Genomic DNA, 25,940 nt, shown 5'->3' on the forward strand with positions numbered 1-25,940 from the left:
ATGAAACGTTTATTCTAGTCCTTATACCCAGTATCTGTAAACTGAAAAATAAACAACAACAAAAAACAAACGGTCACTGAATTCAGACATACTCTTTCTCCCAGTATCTTTCATGTGAAATGAAATTACAGCACTGAGATCCTCGTTTCTGAGACTCTTATTTATACGGACTTGGTTCTCTATTCTAGAGCTCATGTAACTACGTCCTTGTAAAATTTCCTGTTAGTGTAAAGACCAGAGATGTGTTACGAAAACAAGAGTAAAACACAGATTGAACTTACGTCCTCTATGTCCTTGTCCAGAGCCACGATTCTGAGAGGGGTGGTCAAATTCAGACTGTCGGAGATGGTGGCTCCCACCGGGGCTGACTCCAGGATGTAGCCTTGATAGCTGGGCATCGTGAAGTATGGACTCTGGTTGTTTTCATCCAGTATTTCGATATGTAGACTGGCAAAGGCGGGCAGAGGGTGACCATTGTCTTGTTCAGCCTAGAAAATAATTTTTTGAGAAGTTAAAAAATTCTATGTTATTGGATTCTGCGTGTCACTTTTTGTACCATATAGGAGGGTTCTCTTCTGATGTGGAGTCATTACGGAAAGAAGAAACGCTTTCAAGTCAGTGGGACCAGGGCCCAAAGAAAACGTAAATGAGGACAAGAAGGTCCAGAGATGCTTCATCAACTTTTTTGTCTCCTGTTCTCAAACTCAGGACATAATTCCAAAAAAACACACTAATAATGAGTTATTGCATCTGCACTATATGTTGTTAGGAGAGGTAATTGTGCTTAAGAACAGATAGAAAATTGAGAGGCAAAGGCATTTGGTAAATTGCTAATGCAATATTTAAGTAAAAGATAAAAAGATTCATAACCTAAAGTATTATATTTACTTTATTCTCCTGTGTCTTCTCATTCCATGCTAATGATCAAATCCCAAATAATTCATATTTCTCTATAAAGTTAATAGAATAAGGCTACATTTTTACTCATGGAAAGTCCTCAAAGGCACCATGTAAGGGACCGAGATAATTTCAAAGATATATTTTTAGTAGCTAGGGAATTGAAATATTATTTAAGTAGACATGTTATTCAAGTATAATTAAAACTCATGTACTAGAAATATATTTGTTTTTTTTCTCCTCTTCAGTTTAAAAAAATGATGACAATTTATATTTCCAATAAATTCTCTTTTTATGACTACATGGACATGTTATGAATGGGGAAACACCAATCCTTGACTTTGTTTTTTGTGTGTTTTTTAAGTACCTTATTATATAGCAATCTAAAAGTTTTATTTCAGGGAAGATTTAACCACAACTGACTTCTAGAAAATTTCCTCTAAATGTCAGGAGAAACCTTGACATAAGTCAATAGAATATATTTATTGAAATAGATTCAAATGCTGTCTTAAATTTTTATTGATACATTTCCCCACTTTTGCAATAGTTGTGTTCTGAAGTCAACTCCAACTGCAGGTTATATATTCGATATTAAATACTCGAGTGCTCTACTGCATGAAATAGTTCCATTTTAGCTACAAAAATTTACAAGTGGTTCAGAAAGGTATCTCTGATCTTTCAATACAGGGGCAGGAACTTGGGCTTCTAGAAGATAACTGTACACTTTCTTCTGATCATAATTTAGCATTTCCATCAACGAAGAGGGTGAGTAATAGATCACAGTGATGGCTGGCAGTACCGATAACCCTGAACCCTGAAAAATCGCAATATTTTTTCACTTCGTATTATTATTAATACTGAAGTATTTTGAAATCTCATTTATGCTAATCACTAATTTGAAGGTGTGGTAATTAATAATCCCACTGGAAAATTAGGTTACTTAAAGCTTTAATAAAAATATGTATTTTTCTTCTTTTTAAATATTTTGAGAACTCTATTTCAACACATTAGATTTCCTTTATAATACTACATCATTTATTTTATGCATTTATGTTTTCACTGGGCAATGGATTGCCACAGCGGTCAATGGCACAAAACGTTCAGAGAGCCCCAGTCGGCACTGGGGACCACAATCCTGAAATAACGCGCAGCCCCGTCTGGACTTTTGCGTTCTTCTCACACACATGAATGCGCTCCCCACACCATCAGTATGGACCACTCCCTCTGTGTACAGCGGCTGTCATTAATTTGCACTGAGCCACAGATGCTCTTTCAGGAGTTCCCTCTGTGACACACAGCAGGCTTTTTGGACACAGATGATCAGGGTGAGAGGTACAGACTCTGACTAGCAAACATCGCTTTTACACTGGACAAAACTAATTGGTCTGTGCAGGGTTCTGACCCAGCAACTGTGATCTGATTAAAGCGGGAAGAGTTCATACACGCAAGTCACTGTGAGCAGGGCCTTTTCTCTCTGCCTTTATTTTGCATCTAGTTATTCGAAAAGCCATTACGCGACATCTTGGACATGCTAGCAGTGCTATGAAAAGTCACAAACTCTATAATTTATTCCCTCCCCCACAATAAACACACACAGACATCACAATTTACGGATGATGAGGAGAAAACAAAAAGCCGAATTTTATAACAAGGAAAGAAGCTTATGTTTTACATTCAGCTCATAGGTTGTTAATTTTTACCACCAGCTGTGAAGTCAGGAAGAACATGTATTATTTGCATGATGAAAACAAAGCGGCCCAATGAAAAGGAAATGAAACTCAAATTAGATCTCTGGGCACAGTCTAATTCTGCATATGTTTAAAAATAACATGTAAAAGCCTTGTTTTAACCCTCACATTAGTTTGGTGTTAATATGGCCGATATTTTTGGATTAGTGCCATGTATTTCGTCAGGTGTGCTAAGCAGGCATCTGTCTCCAATGTCCACATTCTTAACCCCTGCACTATTTGGTACACCCCTCTCTAAATGCAAGAACATATGCATTTGTGTTGATGGAGGAGCCAAAAGGTTAATTTTAAGTTCAAGGCTACATCACATGGAAGTACCAGAGATGAAAGCGCCCAAACTCTAGCCTCTTGATTTATGAGAGGCTTCGCAGGGAAATTCTTCACCTTTCTCTACTTCAAAGGATGCAAATGAACAACCTAATGTAGGACTGATGGAAGAAATTAGTGGCAGGAAAGAATATTAATAACACAGATACTCCAGATTAATTAGAGTGAAAATATGGCACTTAACACAAATTAATACCATGACACTTTGCTCTGCCTTGAGACCATGCATCAAACCTGTCATCCAATCCTTCCTTCTTCTATCTAATGTAAATAGGAATTCTCAAAAACCTGACCTATTTTGTTCCCCCATAATCACTAATCAATGAGAGGAAAAGTATAAAAAAGCAGGTCAGGCGAAACAACGTGGCATTTTAAGTCACTTAACCCCGTAAGATAACCGTATTTATATCCACACAGTCTGTAGTTACCAGTTAAATATTATTTTTAAAAGCCAGCTTTTGTTTGGAGAATTTCTGGGCATAAGTCCCGTTTTCAGTAATGAAACAAAAAGCCAAGAAATCAGAAGTATTTTTAAAAAATGCATTATGTAGTTACTTTGGAGGGCAAAACACTAAAGGAGACAAACCACTCCGTCTTCATTATTAAAAGCAAGTATTGATAATCCCCTGGCTCCCTGCCCCAGGTACTCAGGAAGCAGTACAACTCTTCCTGCGCGCGGGCAGCAACCACGTTAACAAATTCCTTCCTCTCCGATAAGAACCCTCTCGAGATAGAATGAATAAGGGCACAACAGGAAAAGGGAGGAGATTATCAAGACATTTAAATAAAATCTAGGGAAGAAGCATGAAATTGTTTTCTGCTAGACAGGACTTACCACTATTGGGGGGGGGGGCACTGACTTAGCACACGGTCCCTCGTGACGACCTCGCTCCTCACGGGTTTGGCTGGGCAGGCTCCTGGACAGGCTCCCTTGTCCAAGTCACTGGGACTCCTACACTCCTACACTGTCCTTGCCCCCGAATCCATCTTCAGCATTGGAAACGGTTCACCAGCCTTTCAACATGACCCTGCCTCTTGATTTCCTCCCATTTCACCCTGGACCTCTCCCCACTGTCCTCTGCTGGTCTCTTCCAGCCCCGGGGGGCTTGGCTGTCTCCTCCTCAGCCTCACACTCAGGCACTGGTGGGTCCCCTGCGAATGTCATGGCCATAGACATGTCAGCAATGCCCTGACCCCAGCCCAGCCCACATGCCCGCACCTGCCGTGTAGGTCTCATGTCCATGCCCACCACGCACCTGTGCCTAGGGCCTGATGAGCATTTCCTGTGTAACCTCTGCCCATTGGGGCGTCTCAACTCACAACCCCGCTACACCCACGGTGGCCCCTTCTTCCAGCTACTCGGCCAGGACCCTCTGACCCAGGACCCACCTCCAGTCGTGCCTCTTTCTGCCTCTCATGGCTAATCCACGGGCACATTTTGTTGACTGTGAACTTTACAGTATACACGGGATCTAACCACTCGTCGCCTCCCGCATTGTTTCCAGACTGATGCCACTACCACCATCTGTCACCTGATTACTTAACTTCTCTGTCAGTTTCCCCCTTGTCATAATGGAGACCAGCAGTTTTGTTAAAGAATAGCCAGATTGGGTCACCTCTTTTTCCTTTAAATGGTTATTTTATTTATTTTGAGAGACAGTGTGTGTCCATGAGTGGGAGGGACAGGGGTGGGGGGAAGGGGCAGAGAGAGAGAGGGAGAGAGAGAATTCTCAGCAGGATCTGCACTGTCAGCACAGAGCCTGACACAGGACTCGATCTCAGGAACCAAAGGATCATGACCTGAGCTGAAATCAAGAGTCAATTCTCAACCAACTGAGCAGCCCAGGCACCCCTGGATTGGGTCATTTCTCCCACCAAACCCCTTCACTGACCTCTATTTCTCCAGAGCCCACAGGATCTGATTTCATCATGCTCCCTTACACTCCTCTCCCTCCTGGGTGTCCTCTGTGTCCCTCCTGGACCCCAGTCTCCTCCACAGTAGAGCCTTCAGGACACAAAGGATGCCATTCCTCACACTCGTGTCTCCCAGCTGAGCACAGTCTACTTATTTATATCCACAGGAGTCTGACTCTGCAAACCGGGGAGACCCTGGCTACTGGGGCTTCAGAGGCCCTTAACCCTTATCCGGACCCTAAATGCAACTTTCAAATAGACAGGAAGAGCATTTGCTTTGGAGGTTTTTGCTGGAGGGCTGAATTTATACTTTCATTTTCTCTTTTTGATTAGAAATTGCATTACCATTTTTTTCCTAATCAGTTTAGTTTGCTAAAATGCATCTACTCAAGTTTCCAACCAATTTGTTTATTTATTAGCACTAACAATACTATTAGCTTTCTATGTTCAAAGAGCCAGGCATTTAGACACGCCTGTCTTGAGATTCAAGCATGAATTCCTTGGACTTTTACGTGAAAACAAGTGCTTACAAAAGTCTAAACATTTCCCTGTAGAAAGACAACACATTGTTATTGAATTCTTTCTCAAGTGCAAAGTATATCATTGTGGAACAGATACCTCTGAAGTTTCCTGCAAACAAAAAGAATGGGGCGTAGCACTATTATGATCCTGACAAAAAAAATGATATTTTAACAGAATTGTAAAAACAATTTAAGGGGCACCTTGGTGGCTCAATCAGTTAAGTGTCCGACATTGGCTCAGGTCATGGTCTCGTCATGCATGGTCAAGCCCCATGTCGAGTTCTGTGCTGACAGCTCAGAGCCTGGGGCCTGTTTCAGATTCTGTGTCTCCCTCTCTCTCTGCTCCTCCCTCACTCATCCTCTGTCTCTCTCTGTCTCAAAAATAAATAAACTATAAAAAAATTAAGAACAGTTTAAAACAGACAGAAGTAATTTATGTCATTACAGTCATACAGTGGGGGTCCTCAGGTGTGTGAGGGGCAGTGACCAGGAGAGGATGGTGAGGCATCCGGGGTATTCGTAATGCCCTTTGTGCTGTGTATCTGGGTGCTCTGATTTGTGAAAACCCATCAAAATGGGCACTTTCCAGTACAAATGTTACTAACGAACCGCCATGAACTTGGCACATGGATTTCCCCTCTTCCCACCAGTAGGAAACTAGTTTATGGACACTAGTTGATTGTAAGGTAGTCAGTTAACTTACGGCCACTGCAGTGCAATGGTACCATTTAATAGAGGCTGACCCAGGGAGTGGCTTGAGCAACCAACACTGTCAAGCTATTTAGGCATTATGGATGCCTGCCTCTTCCAAGACATCATTTCATTCAAGGCAGGCTCCAAAAGGAGACTCTGCCTTCTGTACTTTTTCCATCAGTGTTTCTCAAACACTGTTTTCTAAAGCACTGGCTCTGAGGTCACAGTATCACGTGAGGTTTTTGTTAAGGCAGATTCCTGGGGGCCCAGTGAGACTTTCTAATTTGTATTTATTTGTCTGTTTCCTTAAGTATTATTTTCATGTTACCTGCCTTACCAGGTTCCAAATAACATTAATATATGGTTGGTTCTCACATTTTGATGTCCTGAGAAACACTTGGGCACCTTGATTGACAGAGAGGCTCCCTGAAATCTGCCTTTCAGAAACAAACATGGTCCTGCCCAGCCACTAGCCCCTTGCAAACCAATGAGGTTTGCGTGCATGTTGTCTTCTCTCGCTCAGGCTCCTAGGAAGCTGTGACACTAAGAATGGCTCCAGTGCAACTCTGCTCTGGCCTCATAGGCAAGCAGTTGTCTGTTTGTCAGGTTTAAGCAAAGTTTCACATTTCAATTGGATGGAAGAGATGGAAACAAAAAGTGGTAGAAATTCCCTTGTATAACAGAAGTCTCTGTAGGGCCCTGTTTGGCTCACTACAGCCCTACAGGACATTGGGGCCAAAAATCTACTAATGACAGCAGGTTACATTTTCTTTCTATGAACATTTTTTTTTTTCTTTTGAAATGTCTTAGCGAGAAATGGCAAGCCTGTGATGTTCAGGTCAAAGATCATATTACTATTGTCCACTAATCAATAATTAAAAATAAGTTTACTCCATTGCTTATTGACTCTTATAAAATTAGAGTGGCTTAAACCTACAGAAATGTTCTTTATTTAAACTCTAATACTCTTAGGAATTAAAGGATGCCCAAAGAGTTGAACAGCAAGCACATTTATAAGCTACTAAAAGTATCTGAGAACTTAAAAAGACATATAATAAGTTATCAGATAAGATGCAAAAAATGGCTTTGTATATTACACACAAAAACTGGTTTGTCTGTAATGTTATAAATATCACAAAGAAATAAATTCTTGGCTGGAAATAAATACACTTTCTCTTTGACAAACAAGAAAAAAATATCTTCACTAGACAGAACACAGACAACGCACACCCGACCAAAGTTCATAATATGACAACAAAATAATATGGACACCCTTCCCACCAAAGGAATATTTTTAAGAAAGTGAAGTATATTTTATCTTCACTTGAAGAATATACTCATTCTGTTTATAATTTATTGCAATGAATCTTCAAAGTTCCTGTATATCTTTCAATAATAAAAATCTTTCTCTGCTTAGTGTTTGAGATACAAACTGACACCAAAATGACTAAACCAATTTTGAATGATTTAAAGAAGGGAAAAAGCAGTTGCTCTGGGGAAGACACGGGCTCAGGAACCCCTGCTAATCACAGATATGTCAGACTCACTGGCCAGTGCCTTGAACACGGGAATCAGCTTGGCTATAAATACCAGGCCTAGCCAGAGATGGAATTATGATAGTGATAAAGCAGTAACTTTCTTCTGGAACACTCCCAACTGTTTTATCTCCCTCATTTTGCCATGCCATCTACCTCCCCAACCAGTAGAGGCCCATGCGGGGTTCTGATCCTGTTCTGATTGGGTTGTCCCCAACCACTGAAGTGCTTTATGTGAACTGGTCAACTGCAAAAGTTCATCTTGGAATATCTGAATTTCAAAAAAAACCTATCAATATCCAAAACAACTGATCTCCAAGTGGGTAAATTTTTAGAGGCTGGAAGGTAGGGAGAGCGGGAGTTGAGTGTTTCTCCTACATATCGAGTTATTATTATTATTTTTTTAAAGTTTATTTATTTATTTTGAGAGAGAGAGAGAGCAAGCAAGCATGAAGAGGGGGAGGGGCAGAGAGTCAGGGAGAGAGAATCCCAAGCAGGCTCTGTATTGCCAGCACAGAGCCCAGTGTGGGCTCGAACCCACAAACCATGAAACCATGACCTGAGCTGAAACCACGAGTCAGACGCTCAACCGACTGAGCCACCCAGGCACCTCTGTTGAGAAAGAGTAGTGAGTAAGTAGACCTATTGAACGTACAGGTTTAGAGTAAGTCTCAAGTTTTCTACACAACAACCAAGATGCTTATGAAGATCCCTTGGGAATGGCTGTCCAGGTATGTGGAGCTGCCTCGTAGGGAGGCGAGGCAAGGACTGCTCAGAAAGCAGCTTCATTTGAACATTTGACAATATCTGCACTTGCTGCTGTGCTCCTACAATGAGCTCTGCAGACAAGGGGGCCTCGCCTACATGCAGGCTCTGTGACGAGAATGGATACATTTCTTTCCCCCTTCCAAGCAGCTGCAGGTCACCTGGTGAGGAAAGAAGGAGGCCAAGTAAAGTATCACCTCCGCGTGTCTCTCGGCAGCGCGCACGTTTGGATAGACACTGGATTCAATGGCTGGGCTGCATTTTCTGCTCTAACCCCACTGGATGAATAAAAGCGCTAGACCTGAGGACCCGTGACATTCTTTCCTTTTATTAATTTCCATAATTGTCATGTTACTCAATACTTCAGCCTCACACTTGGAATTTTTTAGAATTGGAGACAACCAGAAGGATCTACAAGTATACAGTGTTCTTTTTAAGGAAACAAAAACAATGTTTTATGCGTTAATCTTTAAGGTGTAAAGTTTTAGAAAGGAACATAAATTTGTTTTTCTGTGTGTGTTGAGTTTGGTAAGAAATATGCAGAGTGTATGCAAAGACACTTTTCCAAAGAAGACATCCAGATGGCTAACAGGCACATGAAAAGATGCTCAACATTGCTCATCAATCAGGGAAATACACATCAAAACCACCAAGAGATATCACCTCACACCTGTCAGAGTGACTAACATTAACAACTCAGGAAACAACAGATGTTGGGCGAGGATGCAGAGAGAGAGGAAGCCTGTTGGTGGGAATGCAACCTGGTGAAGTCACTCTGGAAAACAGTATGAAGTTTCCTCAAAAAATTAAAAATAGAACTACCTTACAACCTAGCAATAGCACTGCTAGAAATTTATCCAAAGGGTATAAAAATGCTAATTCTAAGGGGCATGAACCCCAATGTTAATAATAATGCTAATAGCAGTGCTATTAACAATAGCCAAAGTATGGAAAGAGCCCAAATATCCATCAGTAGATGAATGGATAAAGAAGATGTGGTGTGTGTGATGTATGTATATATATACACACATAAATACATATATATAAAAATACATATACATATAAATATATAAATACATATATATAATGGAATAATATTCAGCTATCAAAAAAGAATAAAATCTTGCCATTTGCAATGACATGGATGGAGTCAGAGTGTATTATACTAAGTGAAATAAGTCAGAGAAAGACAAATATACGACATCACTTATATGTGAAATTTAAACTACCAAACAGATGATCATAGGGGAAGGGAAGCAAAAATAAGATAAAAACAGAGAGGGAGGCAAACCATAAGAGGCTGTTAAATGCAGGGAACAAACTGAGGTTCACTGGAGGGGAGGTGGGTGAGGGGATGGGCTAAATGGTGATGGGCATGATGGAGGACACTTTCCAGGAGTATCACTGGGGTTTCCATGTAAGTGATTAATTACTGGGTTCTAGTCATGAAGGCCAGTATACTGTGTTTACTAACTTGAATATAAATTTAAAAATTAATCAATTTAAAAAAGGAACATAAAAGTAAAAGAAGAGGTTTCAATTGTGTTGCTGGATTTCTGGAAGCATACTAGTCACTAAGAAATCCACAGAGAGTTCGCTATTTCATTACTAATAAGAACTAAAGCTTGAAATTTCTGTGGGATAATTTCTCTAAAATATATAAGGACTTACACTCTCAATGGACTCCAACTTCCTCACCTTAGTGCTTCTGCTACTAGGGCGGACAGAATTTATTCTCCACTGACCTGCTGACCAGAGACGTGGGGCATGTCTGGGCTTCACTCTTTCAGTAGTGGTCCCTTAGGACAGGGAGTACACATTTGGTTAGAATATTTCTACCCATGTCATTTGTCTTGCTTGCTGTAGATGGAAACATCGGCTCTGACTTTTTCTGTCCTAACCCTGGCTCACTGGAGGCTCCTAGTCAATCTTTCCTAAAGAGAGTACACACATCTTTCTTCGCCCCTCTTTATTTCTCCGTTTTTTGATAGACTGACAAGACTCATGTGACAGCAGAAAGAACAGTAACTTATCCTTCACCATCTCCTTAGCGGATTTAACTCATCTTCACAGTTCTGTTTCCATGGGAGATGGCACCCCTTTAATTTAGAGACTTGGTGACTGATGGTCTGTGGTCTGTAGCTCTGTCTGTCTGCTCTTGGCACCTGCAATCTTTCAAATCAGCAAAGTTCTCCATTGAAAACACACGTAGTGGGTAAATGGCCCAGCGTCTTGAAGGCAACACGGAGCAGAATGACCTATTTCTGTTTTAGCAACATTCTGTGGGCAACGTGGGGGGCTGGGGCAGATGCAAGGAGAAGCGGTTAAGGTTTGAGAGACCGCCTGTGTGAGAGGGTGGCCTTGATTGTGGGGTCCAAAGAAGTGCCTTGGGCATGGGGGCTGGGGAGAAGGGCAGGGGAAACCCCAGAGCTACATGGAGAAGACCTTACAATGACTGGACATGGACCACAGGACAGGCGTCTGGGGAGCTGGCATCTCCTAACTGGGGTGGCCGGCAGGTGGTGGTGGTGGTGATCCAGAGAGAGAAGTAGGAACAGAAGGCTTCAGGCCTTACCAGCTGCAGTCTGCTTCATTCTCCACGTGACACACCTGCATTGCATGAGGGCTAGTTATCCAGCCTGTGACTGCAAACAGTGATGCAGACATCAGAAGGGAAGTCAGTCTAATATGGTCATTTCCATACTTACAGTTTCCTTGAGGCAGAGCCTTCACACATTTCTGTCTCTTCAACATAAAGTGAAATGCCAGGCATTTCAGAAAAGATGTGGCTCAGAAAAGATGTGGCAAACTGAAAACCAGCAAATGTCATATGCCTTAAAAGCAGTGAGCCTGAGTTTCCCCCTGAATCCCTGTGAAGTACAGTATAATGGGTATGATCGTTCAGATAGAGCCCAACGGTGCACTAGGGCTGTGGCATTAGAAATTTGCATGTAATGCAGCTGTTCTCTAGGGCCTCAGTCATTCCAAGGATGCGTTGTCTTTTCAAATGACTAGAGCAAAGTAACTCCCCAGGATCACTGTCATATCCACACTAATATTTAAGCTCACCAGTTTTAATTCTGTGGCTCATTTTTTTTTCTATGTCAATATATATCTTTTCCTTAGAAGTTTTTTTTTAATATAGTAATAAATAGCTTTAAACTCTGCTTTGCCATAGGACTAGACTTTTTCTTTTTCTTTTTTTCCAGGGATTGAGTTTATTTGTGAAGTTTATTGCACCTTCATTCTGGACATAGACACAAGATAAAGCTGTACTGAACGCATACACTTTGAGATGTATGTATTTAAATGCAGTGAAGATGCAGGTACACAAATCCAGCAGCTTTTCACGTTTTCTTGCACCAGGGAGAAAACCCATACGGTGATGTATTGAGCCCCTTCCATGCACTATTACACAGGTGGGGTAGGGTCCTGGGCCACAGGGTGAAGACCTATATTACAATCGGTGCTACTGCAGAGGTTAAGAGAATATAAACAGAATAACTGAATGTAGAGTGAGCAGAGCCGCACAGGGACAAGCAGGGATGTGGGGAGAAGTTTCACCAGTGGCCATATATTTCCAGCAGAAGTAAAGCCCACTGATGCTCATCATTGATGCCTCGGTGTGAACTAGACTCCCCATCAGAAAGGACAGGGTGATTCAGGAGACAAGGTGGCATCCACCAATGCCTGGGGACCAGAGAGAACAGGGCATGTGGAGTGTACTGCTAGTGGTTCAGGATGGCCGGACAGAAAGCATGCAGTGCCAGGTGACTACTGACGGCTCTGGTTCACATGCTCAGGGCGTGGACAGACAAGGAAGACAGACTGGGCTGCTATACAGTAGAAGTAGGCAAGTGGGAACAACAAAGAAATTCGAGAGACCGTGATGCAATCTTGTCTGTGAGCCTTGTGCAAACCCATGGGACTTAGATAAAAAACAAATTTTGTTTGAGCAACTTCCAGACAGTGAAGTATTAATAATTTACCCATTTAGATACTAGTATTAGATGTCTGGAGCACAAATATATCAACTAATTATATTTTTAAAAATACTACACATGTAATAATAATAAAAGGGAATTTTCTGAGCTTTGTTAATGAGGCTCCATGCATGAACTAATTCATGATCACCTGGAACCTAAAATATGCTTTTGTATTTCTAGGTCATAGTTGCTTTATCCTTTGTAACTATGGTGATCACATAGCTTTTCATCCAAACTGGGACAGTTTCAAGAGTGGAAGAGATATTATGAATAATGATACAAAGACAACAGGCATGAATACGAACTCTCTTGGGCCAACCATATGTACAATTCTTACGTAAAATGCATTTTAAAAATGCTTAAATGATGACATTTATTTTAGATTTGGAATAGCATTTGGGAATGCATTGTCCTTTCCTCTTTTAACTGGACAATTTCCAATCGTGTAATACCTTAAAGCTGGTGAACTGCTCCATTTTCTCTTCCTAGTCACACCTTTCTATTTTTGTCAGGATGCTGAATGAATCACTAGCTGAACCCAGTGAAATAAAGATGATAAATCTCTTAACCATGACACTTACCAGCTGTGAAATGTACACGTAACTTTTAAAAGCAGAATTCTTAAAGTCTAGGAAAAAATACTTCACTGTATTTTATTTTTCCTTAGCTTCCAAAGCAGAAATTGGGATCAAATCCAATAAAAACTTTTATGGCCAATGAAAAATGAAGCATTATTAAAATAAGAAAAAAGGAAGAAGCTGAAAGATTTACTACAGAGAACTGCCAGACTGTAGCATTTCAATGGATCCCCATACAAAGCCACAATGTTCAGCTATTATTCAAGCAGGTGGCACATTATTATTCTTATAGATTGATACCTTTGCTTATTATCCCCTTGACTGCATGCAAAACGCAGTAATTTGAATCTAATCATGTCTGTAAAAACCTCCATTAATAATATATAGTGTTATTAAAACATTAAAAATTATCTATAGCCCATTCTAATTGATTTTGTTCTCTGTAATTGATGGGCTGAGTTTCACTATACCTGGGTATGCCAGGACGACTAACTTTGAGAATAAAAGAAAATCATTGATTTCAGGTTTGAAATGAGGCAGTTTGGAAACACTGCTTCATAGGGTTTCTCACCTCCTGCAGAGAGCAGCACCACAGGAGTATAAGTACGTTGCCGGTAGACAATGGATACGTATTTTTGAGTTTATATAGTTCCACAATAATTAAAATAGTGTAAGAAGATGAATCTCACACATGGCCATTTTATACAAATGGTAAAAAGGTGTCTGTCTTTGTGGAATGACTCCCAGGTCCTCCTGAATAAAATCCAAGGAAATTGCAGCCTCACATAAGGCTCTCCCAGGGTCTGCTTCTATACCTCGTTTCCCCATGAACCGCTTGTAGCCTGCTACATCATGCCTCAATGCTCTCACTTCTGCCCTTCCTTATGCTCAAACATACTTCCCGCTTCTATCATTGGCCAGACTCTTCCTAGGTAGCACCATGGAGCTTGGCGTAATTTCCAGAACATCTTTCCTGAGTCCCCAGATTCATTTAGATCTTCCTGTTCTGTGCTTTTCCAGCACCTCTTAGGGGTCTTCCTAGCAGCAGGCTGATGTGTTATATTTGATTTATCAGCCTATAGAACTCCTTGCCTTCATAGACTACAAGTGCTTCAAGGACAGAAGGCTACCAACTCATCTCAGATTTTGGCAATGCATGACAGGATCAGTGCTCACAAAATATGTCCTAATCTGAGCTAAAACTAAAACGTCTATCTACTTAAAATTGTTTGCAGTTGCACCGACACATATTTAAGCCACACAACCATTTCTAAGCAAGTGCATCTGGGTGGAATGAAGGCGGATGGCCCTCACTTAGATGCTGCTTTTTAGTGAGGTTTGCTCTGAGTCACTCACTCACCTTACCTGAGCTTAGTTACACATTTGTACTAGTGAGCATATAATTAAGGTTGTGGCTCTAATTCAGTGCAAAATAAATTTAACTTGTACAGTGTACATGCTCAGTGAGCTTCCCTAACTTACTTTCTTTTAACACTTTTAAATAAAAAAAAATATATATACCCTGGGGCTTCACTTCTATAGTTATGGTTCTCTATGTGTATATACGAGAAAGTCATATGATGCCCATTGTTTGCATTGATCTCTTGTTCTTGCTTATGTCCGTCCTATTACTTAGAATGCCATACATAAATTACCGCTATTCCTTCCCTATACAGCACAAATCTTACCTTCCGAGCAAAGTCTATCAGAATTCGTTGGTATATCATCTGGGTTTCCACAGCACCTTTTAAATGATTTCACTACAATACAGTAGATACTATTAAACTGTCATTGTAATGCCAAATGGATTCCCTTCTCTTTGATAATTTTTCCAGTCTGGGATTATTTTTCAAAATAAAGAAAATAATGAGACCTATGTTAAAAGAATTTCTGGAAAGACAATACTTTTTCTTTTTATGATAGAAAGAGCATCACTTTTTAAAATACATTATTAAAATAAATGTATAAATTCATGCACATTTAAAATATAGTCATCAGTGAAGGTTTTGTGGTCAAGAATAAGTTTCTTTTGGCAAGAAAAATTAAACACTAAAAGTGTAAAAAAGTTATATGATGTAGTATTAATACATTTGGCCAGGGATTTAATATATATAAAAATACTCAGTATTTGAATCACATCATAATATAAACAGTGATTTTAAAGAAAGGCAACACAATGCATTAAAACTGCCACACTTCACTTTTTTGAATGAAAAGAAATTGACTAATTGCTGTCAGATTAACTTAAATTTTTAAAACATAAAAGAGCCTAGAGTAGCCATTATCAGTTTCTTTGACTAGCAGTTCATAAACACAAGGCAATAAGAAATTAATTTAATTTACCTTAATAACCAAATCAAATTTCTGGTGAAAATCTCTGTTTATAGGCTCCAGGAGACTAAGTTCTGCAGTCCTGGGATGCATATGGAAAAATCGTGGGTAATCCTCTGGAGTCCCTGAAAGACAGTGAGATTTCAGCACATAATTGAGAACAGGAAGTAATATGTGTGTGCGCTATATCTATTTTGCTTCATTAACTGAGGAACAAAATCACAATTTCATTAGTAAATTAACTTTCAAAATTATGCAGTCTAGGGAAAGGAGACACAAATGTGGTATATAATTAATTAGCTTATGGGTAAGAAAGATGGAAAATATTTCTTGTTTGGATGGTTTTCTAAATATCTTTTATTAGAAGAGCTCTTTAATTAATTTGAAGCTTCATCACATGAGAAGAGATATTAAGTGTAGGGAGAGCAAATTTTGAATTATACAATTGTGTTTTAATGGTGCATAAATCTTAATTATGGTCTGCATGGTCTTCCACAATATCGTGTAATAAACAAAGACTAGTAATTTGTACCAAATATCAAGCTGCTTGAAAATTGAAATGAACATATTCTGTTCCAGCTGGGCAAATATTTTTCTAGAGGCAAAGATCCAGCCAATTACATCAATTATATTAAATCAAAATATATTGATAATACTCTTAATGCCTACAGAGGACATTTCTTAAATACAGGCATTTTAGTGAGATGAAGTACATTTCTTCTTGCAGAAATTTTCTTCAAGTGCATTATCTTCCTTTGTCTAACATGATATTCTTTTTCTCAAAGTGAAGAAAAAAATAGAACTCAAATTTTATAACTATAAAGTATATGTATGCATTTGGCAAAATGGTAACGATAACTGTAAGAATAAAATAACTGTGGCCTCCAATTATTAATGCCTACCTTGTGCTAAATGCTTTATGTAAATAACCATCAGTAAGTCTGAAAATCTTTCCCATTTTACAGAGAAGGATTTGGGGGCTTTGAGATATTAAATAACGTGTCCAAATCAAAGAGACAATTTAAGATAGAGCTTGCATTCAAATCCAGGGTGCTAGAAGCCAGACATATCCACAAATGGGTTAATTTCTATTATTCCTTTGCTTTAACACTGAGACAAGAAGAGAACCTCTCCTGAGTCATTATGTGAGGGGAAATAAAAAAAGTGTGCCAGGAAAACAGACTTGGAAATCTAGAAATAGTCAAAATTGCACATGACAAGTTAGCATATGATAATGGAGTCATCTCAAAACAGTAGGGGAAAACGGATTTTTGAATACTACAATTTATCAAATAGAAGAGCAATACAGAAAATGATCAAATTGCATCCATTCTTTATACTCACATAAACCCCAAATGGAGAGGATATTCATATATAATGACAATGAAACAATACAAGTGCTCGTAATAGATGAGAACACAGACAAATTCCACTATAATGTGAGTGGGCATATCTCTCCTAACTAGGGCTCAAATCAAGAAGCAGTAAGGGAATAGAGAGATAAATTTGATGACATTACAAAATGGCTTGGCAAGACACAGTAAACAAAGTAAAACCACAAGTGACAAACTAGGGAAAATATGTGCAATTAACAACAGACACAAAATGCCCAAATCCCTAACATAGGAAGATTTACAAATTAGGAAAGAAAAACATCAGCAGTACATTAAAAAAAAAAAAAAAAAAAAAAAAAAAAGGGTGAGAATAAAAAGTTCACAGAAAGAGAAAGGTAAATGACTCTTGATCATATACAAAGATGCTCACCTTTATACACAAAAAGAAAAATTCAAATTAAAACCACACTGAAATTTGTTCTTGTTAGATTAGCAATGGTCCAAAGTGGACACTATTCTCTATTGGTGAGCCTATGAGAAAAAATGTACTTTCCAGACATTTCTGATATTACTACAAGACTGTTATGAAACATATGATGGAAAAACTGGCCGGGGCGCCTGGGTGGCTTAGTCGTTTGGGCGTCCGACTTTCGCTTAGGTCATGATCTCGCGGTTCGTGGGTTCGAGCCCCGCGTCGGGCTCTGTGCTGACTGCCAGCTCGGAGCCTGGAGCCTGTTTCAGTCTGTGACTCCCTCTCTCTCTGACCCTCCCCTGCTCACGCTGTCTCTCTCTCTCTCTCCTAGAAATAAATAAAACATTAAAAAAAATTAGAAAAAAAAACTGGCATAGTGTCTGAGAATGATATGAGTATTGGCGAATTCTGAGAGGATGACTTTAGGAATCTATCTTCATGTAAACAGCAATTGGCAAGAGCTATCTGATAGAACTATTTTAGAACTCTGAAGTTTATTTAAGTCTTCCAACTTCTGGAGTAAGGCTTGGACAATAAAATATGATTAATTTCTATCAATTACAACTCTTAGCAAAGTAGCAGTTACCCATCCTCCACCCCTCCGCCAGTTCGCAGGGAGCTGGGCACATATTCCTAAAGCAGCCTGCACACTGTGGCTGGGAGCAATTATGGGCAAAAAGGACCAGGTCCTCTAAGTATCAGAGATCTGTGCCCTAATAAATGACTGGTGTTTCTGATCACAGAGGTGCAGATGACTAAATCTGTCACACCCACCCTTCTTGCTACCAGTGCCTCCACTCAGGATGAGAAAATTTCCAGGGGATTCGAAGGTCTAGCATCTTTTCACCCTCTTCATTTTTCTCCTTTTTTCCCTTTGGAAGCCAGGTATTAAAAACTGGGACATCTCAAAGGAACTACATATGGAGGGAGATGAGCAAGCCACTGTGCATACGGAGGGGAGGTCATAGCTCAGAAACTACTTGAGAAGACCTTAGGTTTACACCTCAGACTAGTCCTCAGCACAGAGACAGACTACAATAAAGAACACACACACACACACACACACACACACACACACACACCAACAAAAATAGAAACAAACAAACAAAAAAACCAGTAAATTCTGGGAAAGTGAAAAATTCTGATTTCCAGAATTACCACATTATTAGATTCAAATGTCCAGTTTTCAACAACAACAACAACACAGGGTATACACAAAAACAGAAAAGTATGGCCCACTTGAAGGGAAAAAAAATCAATAGAAATTGCCCCTGAAAAACACCTGATTGATGACTTACTAGATAAAGATGTTAAAACAACTTTCTTAAATATGCTCAAAGAACTAAAAATAGGTGTAGAGAAAGTTCAGAAACTTAGGTATTAATGAAATGGAAAAAAGATAGAGAACCTAAAAAGAAACTATAATAAGCTATAAGAAATTCTGGAGCTGAAAAAGACAACCCTGAAATAAAAACTTTACTAGAGAGGCTGAAATACAAATTGGAGCAGGCAGAATAATCAATAAACTTGAGGATACAACAATGGAAATTACTGATGCTGAGTAACAGAAAAAATGATTAAATAAAAGGGAACAGCACCTAATCGACCAATAGGGCACTATTAAGCAAGTCCACATACACATTCTGGAAGTCACAGAAGAAGAAAGAGAAAGGGACAAAGAGAATGTCTGAAAAATTAATGGCTAAAAACTGCCAAAGTTTGAGGAAAGACAGAGATATAGATATACATCTAAAAACCTCAATGAAATTAATTTAAGATGAGACTCACACCAAGACACTTCATAATCAAATACAGAAGACAAAGACAAGGAGAGAATATTGAGAACAGCTAGAGAGAAATGAATCCTCACATACCAAGGATCCCCAATAAGATTATCAGCCTTTTTCTTTTAGAAACTTTGGTGAAGCCAGAAGAAAGTGGCCCTATTTACTCACAGTGCTAAAAGAAAAAAAAATGTCATAAAAGAATTCTATATCTGGCAAAACTCTCCTCCTAAAGTGGCAGAGAAATTAAGACATTCCCAGATAAAAGCTGAGAGAGTCCATCACTACTAGTCCAGCCCTGCAAGAAGTGGCAAGGGGATCCTGCGGGTTACCAGGGGCAGACACCAGGCAATAATGTGAAGCAGTAGGGGAAACAAAGATCTCACAAAGAGTAAATATATGGGTGATTATAAAAGCTAGTATTATAGCAACAACTCCACTTTGTGATTTCTACATAACTTAAGAGACTAAGAAATTTAAAATAATTATTAGTTTATGTTTTCAGGTACACAATATACAAACATGTAATTTTGTTACATAAACAACCTAAAACATGAGGATTGAACTGAAAAAGAATAGAGTTTTATAATCTTAAAAATATTTTTCTGAGAGACAGAGAGACAGAGACAGAGAGACAGAGAGAGAGAAAGGGAGTTCAGGAGCAGGGGAGAGACACAGAGGGCCAGAGAGTCCCAAGCAGATCCATTCTCAGTGCAAAGCCCACCACAAGGTTTGATCCCCTGACCCTGGTATCGGGACCTGAGTCAAAATCAAGAGTCAGACACTCAACTGCATGAGCCATCCAAGTTCCCCAGAGTTTTGTATATTATTATATTTAAGGTAGCATAAATTCAGCTTACAGTACTATAACCTTAGGATTTAAATATAGTTCACATGATGATGACAAAGAAACCAGTTATAGAATATACACAAAAGAAAATAAAAGCAGAATTTAAACAGTACAAAAAATCAACTAAACACAAAAGGAGACAGTGCTGAAGGAAATGAAGATGAGAAAACTGTAAGACGTATGGAAGAAAACAAATATCAAAATGACAAAAGTCCCTCCTTAGCAGTAATGACTTTAGATGTACATTAATTAAACTCTCCAGTCAAAGACAGAGATTGACCAAGTGAATTAAGAAAAAAGCCTGATCCAACTATATGCTGTCTACAAGGCACTCACAGTTTAGATTCCAAGATAGAAATAAACGGATAGTGAAAAGCTGACATATGCCAGACCTCGAGGACATTGTGATAAATGAAATAAGGTTGTCATAAAAATGACAAATACCACATGATTCTACTTATATAAGGTTCTTAGCTGCTACCACAGAGACAGTCGGTAGAATTGTGTATTCCAGGGGTCATGGGGAGAGAATAGGGAATTATTGTTTAATGTGTATAGAGTTTCAGTTTTACAAAATGAAAAGAGTTGCAGATGCAACTTTATAAACGTAATTAATATCACTAAACTGTATACTTAGAAATGGTTAAGATGGGAAACTGCATGTTATGCATATTTTATGACAAATAAATAATTGAAGAAAGTCATAGTAGCATTTATATTTGACCCAGAAATCTTGCTTCAAGGAAATTTTTTGCATTCTAACGATAAAAGGTAAGTAGTTGCCTAAATATACATTGATAGTGTTCTGGTAGAGTAAATGAGGATACATCCTCAAGTGGATAATAATTGAAATATAAAAATGAATGGTGAATATCTTTACCTATTACTATAGAATTATCTTTAGTTATATTAAGAAAACAATTTGGAGAAAAGTGCATATAGTATACTAACTTTTAAGAAAGAGTATACCTACACACAAATAAAAGGAAATATATACATAAATGCATACATGTAGATGTTAGTAAAAATGATAAACTATAATATTAAAAAAGTGTTAAGTAAGAGAAATAGGGAATGTTTTAAGGGAAGAGGCAATGAAGCTAGATTAAATTAGCTATACTGTTTTTTTTTTTTAATTCTAGAGACATATGAATATTATATATTATTATAAGGACAGCTCAAAAATAAAAATTAAATTTAGTAATCTATATGTTCATTCAGTTTATTCAGTTGGTCCTTTACAAATAGAAAAGATCCAATCCAGACAACTTTCAAAGATACTACTTGATGTCCCATTCACACTGGAATGTAGCTCTAGAACAACTGAAATTACAAAAACAAATGAATAAACTGTCTGTAGTAATAATATTGTTCATGTTTGTGTTGTTATTCTAAGATGAGTATTGTTGTTTTTTGCCAGAAATGAAATGAATAATGATGCGGTGTCTTAACTGTATTATTCTCAAGTGTTAAAAACGGAATTCTTATCAAAGAAAACTGGATTGCCATAGAAATTTAAGGAAATTTATGGCTATTTCCCAAGTTTTTTATATCATGGACATGTAAGAATTTATAATCAGTCCCAGTCCAATGTTATTGGCGAATAATGCACTGACCTCTCCTTTGTGAGAGCAAAAGCAATTATGACATAAAACTTATATCCAAATGATTTTCAATGAAAACCTTCAAGTGACCCGTGAATGTTGAGTATCTTGCAAAAGCCAGGCTATTACTGACGTATAAAAATATTTCCAAGAACAGAAGTGCATGTCTAAGTTCAAGGACCCTACAGATTCACTTACTCTTTTCATTTAGAAGATGTGATATTCATTCCATTTGGCAAAGCTATACTTAATTCATCTACAGAAGTTGCTTCTTGGTTCCAGTTCAAGATGGTGACATAGGGAGACCGTGAACTCACCTCCTCCATGGAGCACACCAAATTACACCTATTAATAAAGAGTTGCTCCTGAAGAAGAACCAAGGGCTGGCTGAAAAGATTGAACAACCAAACAGAGAGAACAGCAAGAGAAAAGCAAGAGAGATGGGGACACAGTAAGGAAGGAACTCCCCACCCCCATTGCTGCCAATGGCAGTGGAGAGGGACAGTACTGAGGGACTAGGAGCAGAATCTTCTGTCCTTGGGCACAGAAATAAAGCAGTGGTTTAAAAGAGCAACTAGCATGTAGAAGAGACACCATGAGAACTCCACCAAAAAGCAGAAGAGCCACAGACTGCTCTCCAGGTCAGAGGGACTGGAGAATGACACGGTTCACATCCCCACCCCATCTTAAAAGCCTAAACAGGAGCGGAGTCCAGACCTCATTACAGGTAGGTCAAGTCATCTCAGTGAGTGTGTGACTTCAGTGAGCCCAAGGTCCGCAAGCCACAGCAATCCTAGTCACACTGGGGCACAGAGAACAAAGCCAGGGGTTAAAAGGGCCCAGGAACTCTGGAAATGCTTTCTTCCCCTCCACCTCAGAAGCCGAGACCACAACAATGTCTGGAAGCTATAGCGAGAGGTTCTGATCCCATGATTAGTGGGTGCTGACTGGAAAGTCAGACTGTCACACAGAGCTGGCGATTGCAGCAAGCCTAAGATCTGTAAGCCACACCCCTTGTATGCTGGGATACAGAAGAAAACATCGGTTTAAGAGTGCCAGGGAACTGAAGGAGAATTTTCTCCCCTTCAACCTTAAAAAACCTTGCGTCCTCAGGGAGCCTAGGGTCCACAAATCTACACCAGCCACCTTGTAGTGCTGCGCACAGAAAACAAGCTGTGGTTATGTGGTTTTTGCTTGTTTAATATATTTTTCTCTTTTTTAAATATATTATTTTACTTTTAAAATTTATATGGCTTTATTTTGGTTTTCCTGTTTTCTTTTTTATTTCATCTTCCTTCTCCTTTTTAAAATTTTCTTCTTTTTCACCCTCATTCTTCATTTTCTTCTTTAATTTTATTATTTTTTAATTTCTCATTTCCATAAAAAGCCATGGTTAAAACTGTAACTAGTGGGGCGCCTGGGTAAACATTAAAGAAATAATAATAATAAAAAAAAGAGTAACTAGCATTTACAGCCACAGCACCAAACACCTAGCAAAATTCACGAAGCATACATGGTCTGGATAGGGAACACTGTACACAAGACCACTAGTTCAACTTTAGAACAATTAGCCATTTCTTCCAATCCATAGAAGCACAAACAGAAAGTCAAACAAAATGAAGAGACAAAATAATATGTGTCAAAAGAAATAACAAGAAAAAAAACAAACCAAAAAAAAACAAAAAAAAAAACCACCGCCACACCTTAAATGAAACAGATAAGCAATATGCCTAATAAAGAATATAAAGTAATGATCATAAAGATACTCAATGGGCTGCAGAAAAGAATGGAATAATTCAGTGAAACCTTCAATAAAGAGACAAAATGTTAAAAAGAACTAATCAGTATTGAAGAATATAATGTCTGAAATCAAATACACACACACACACAAACACACATGCTACAGGGAATAAATAGGTAAGAGGATGAAGAAGACTGGAAGACAGGTTAATGAGAGGCGCACAAGCAGCAAAACAATAGAAAGAGAAAATAATTTTTGAAAAAATGAGGACAGATGAAGAGATCTCTTGGAAAGGATCAAGTGAAAAAAACATTCAGGTTATAGGGATCTCAGAAAAAGAAGAGCAAGAGAAAGGTATAGAATCTTTGTTTGAATAATAACTGAATAATTCCCTAACCTGGGAAGGGAAATAGACACCCAAGTCCAAGAAGCACAGGGAGTTCCAAACAAGATAAACTCAAAGAAGTCGACACCATAGCACATAATAATTAAAATGTGAAAGGTAAAAGATAAAGAGGGAATCTTAAAAACAGCAAGAGGGAAACAAAACGTTACCTACAAGGGAAAACCTATAAGGTTATTAGCTGATTTTTTAGCAGAAAGTTTGTAAGCCAGAAAGAAGTGGCATGATATATTCAAAGTGGTGAAAGAAGAAAAAATTTTAAAAACTCTACAACTAAGCATACATTACCCAGCAAGGTTACCATTCAGATTTGAAAGAGAGATAAAAAAGTTTCCCAGACAAATAAATTATACAGGTTTTCATCATCAATAAACCAACCTAACACAAAATGTTAAGACCACCTTTTTAAGTGGAAAAGAAATGGGCTCAATTAGACATTAAACAATATGAATAAAAAGATACAAAATATGACAACATATACACAAAATACAGAGAAGGGTGCAAAAAAATGAGAAAGGGAAAAAGAAAGATTTTTTTCTGTTTTCTTTTCTTCTTTTTTCTTTTCTTTTCAGAATAGATTTGAACTTGAATGACCAAATTAATATGGACTGCTATGTACTTTGGATGTTACATATGTACCTTATTGAAACCACAAACCCCAAATCTATATAGATAACAAAAAATGAAGAGAAAGAAAGGCAAAGAATCACTATATATATTCATTGATCACAAAGAAAGCCAAAGAAGAAGAAAAGAACAAAGAATTACAAATTTAAAAATAAAACAGAAAAGAAAATTTTAAAATGTTAATAAGTACATACCTACCAATAATTACTTTAAATTTAAATGGTCCAAATGCTCCATTCAAAAGTCAAAAGGCACAGGGTGACAGAATGGGTAAAACAAACAAAATCCATCTATATGCTGCCAACAAGAGACACACCTCAGATCTAGATACATAAAGACTGAAAGTGGGGAGACAGAAGAACATTCACCATGCAAATATGTAAGTGAAGAAAAGCCAGGACAGCAATAGTTGTATCAGACAAACTAGACTTTAAAAGAAAGACTGTAATAAGAGACAAAGAAGGACACTACCTAATCATAAAGGGATCAATCCAAGAAGACGGAACAAATGTAAATATCTTCACACTCAGTACTGAAACACCTAAATATACAAAACACATATTAATGGAGATTAAGAAAGAAATTGATAGTAATAAAATGAAAGTAGGGAACTCTATAAACAGAACATTCTATCCAGAAACAAAAGAATGCACATTGTTTTCAAATTCACAAGGGACATTATCCAGAATAGGATACATATTAGGCTGTAAGATACATCTCAATAAATCTAAAAAGTTTGAAATCACACAATACATCTTTTCTAATCACAATGCTATGAAACTAGAAATAAATCATAAAAAATTGGAAAAATAACATGAACATGTGAGGACTAAACAACATGATACTAAACAACCAATGGGTCAATGAAGCAGTCAATAAAGAAATTTAAAAAATAATAATAATACATGGAAGTAAATTAAAATTACAAGTCAATGGTCCCAAATCTCTGGGATACAGTGAAAGCAGTTGTAGGGGAGAAGTTAACAACAACATAAGCCTACTTCAAGTAATAAGAAAAATTTCAAATAAACATCTAATCTTATGCCTAGAGAAATTGGAAAAAGAACAAAGAAAGCCCAACTAGAGTATACAGTAAATAGTAAAGATCAGAGCAGAAATAAATGAGTAGAAACTAAGAAAAGAATAGAAAAAAAATCATGGAACCAGGAGCTTGTTCCTTAAAAAGATAAATAAAATTGACAAACCTTTATCCAGATTCATCAAGAAATAAATAGAAAGTATACACACACACAAATGAGAAATGAGGGAGGAGAAGTAATCATTGACACCACAGAAATACAAAGGATTATGAAAGAATACTATGAAAAACTACATACCAAGCTGGACCACCTAGAAGAAATGGATAAATTCCTAGAAACATATTATCTTCCAAAAGTGAACCAGATTGATAAAAATATGAAGAGTCCAATTACAAGTAACAAAATTGAATTAGTAATCAAAAACTACCAAAAAAATAAAAGTCCAGGACTAAATGGATTCACAAATTATTTTTACAAGACATTTAAAGAAGAGTTAATACTTATTTTTCTCAAACTATTCCAAAAATAGAAGAGGGAGAAAAGCTTCCAAATATATTCTATGAGCCCAGCATTAGCCAGTACCAAAAATCAGACAAAGTCACCATAAAAACAGATAACTATAGGCTAATATTCTTGATGAACACAGATATAAAAATCTCTAACAAAGTATTAGCAAATTAGAAAAAATGATATATTGAAAAGATCATTCACCATGATTTGGTTGGGTTTATTCCTGGGATGCAAGGATGGTTCAATATTTGCAAATCTATCAACATCATCATCATACATA

At 38.0% G+C, this 25,940-nt stretch overlaps 1 protein-coding gene across 1 annotated transcript in view; it reads right to left on the minus strand.

Moving 5' to 3' along the window:
- The window catches only part of LOC120225622 (protocadherin-15-like), a gene marked incomplete at its 3' end in the record, with an annotated part of 247,527 nt that overhangs the window by 84,077 nt on the left and 137,510 nt on the right, over positions 1–25,940 (minus strand). Inside the window, exons 8-9 of the mRNA XM_039223805.1 lie at positions 15,308–15,420; positions 282–488 (exon numbers count right to left, since the gene is read on the minus strand). Of these exons, the coding sequence (XP_039079736.1) occupies positions 282–488; positions 15,308–15,420 (320 nt within the window). The remainder of the gene's footprint in view (positions 1–281; positions 489–15,307; positions 15,421–25,940) is intronic.

Source organism: Hyaena hyaena, unplaced genomic scaffold (genome assembly GCF_003009895.1).
Source record: "Hyaena hyaena isolate Hyena2069 unplaced genomic scaffold, ASM300989v1 scaffold_1453, whole genome shotgun sequence".
Lineage (NCBI taxonomy): Eukaryota > Metazoa > Chordata > Mammalia > Carnivora > Hyaenidae > Hyaena > Hyaena hyaena.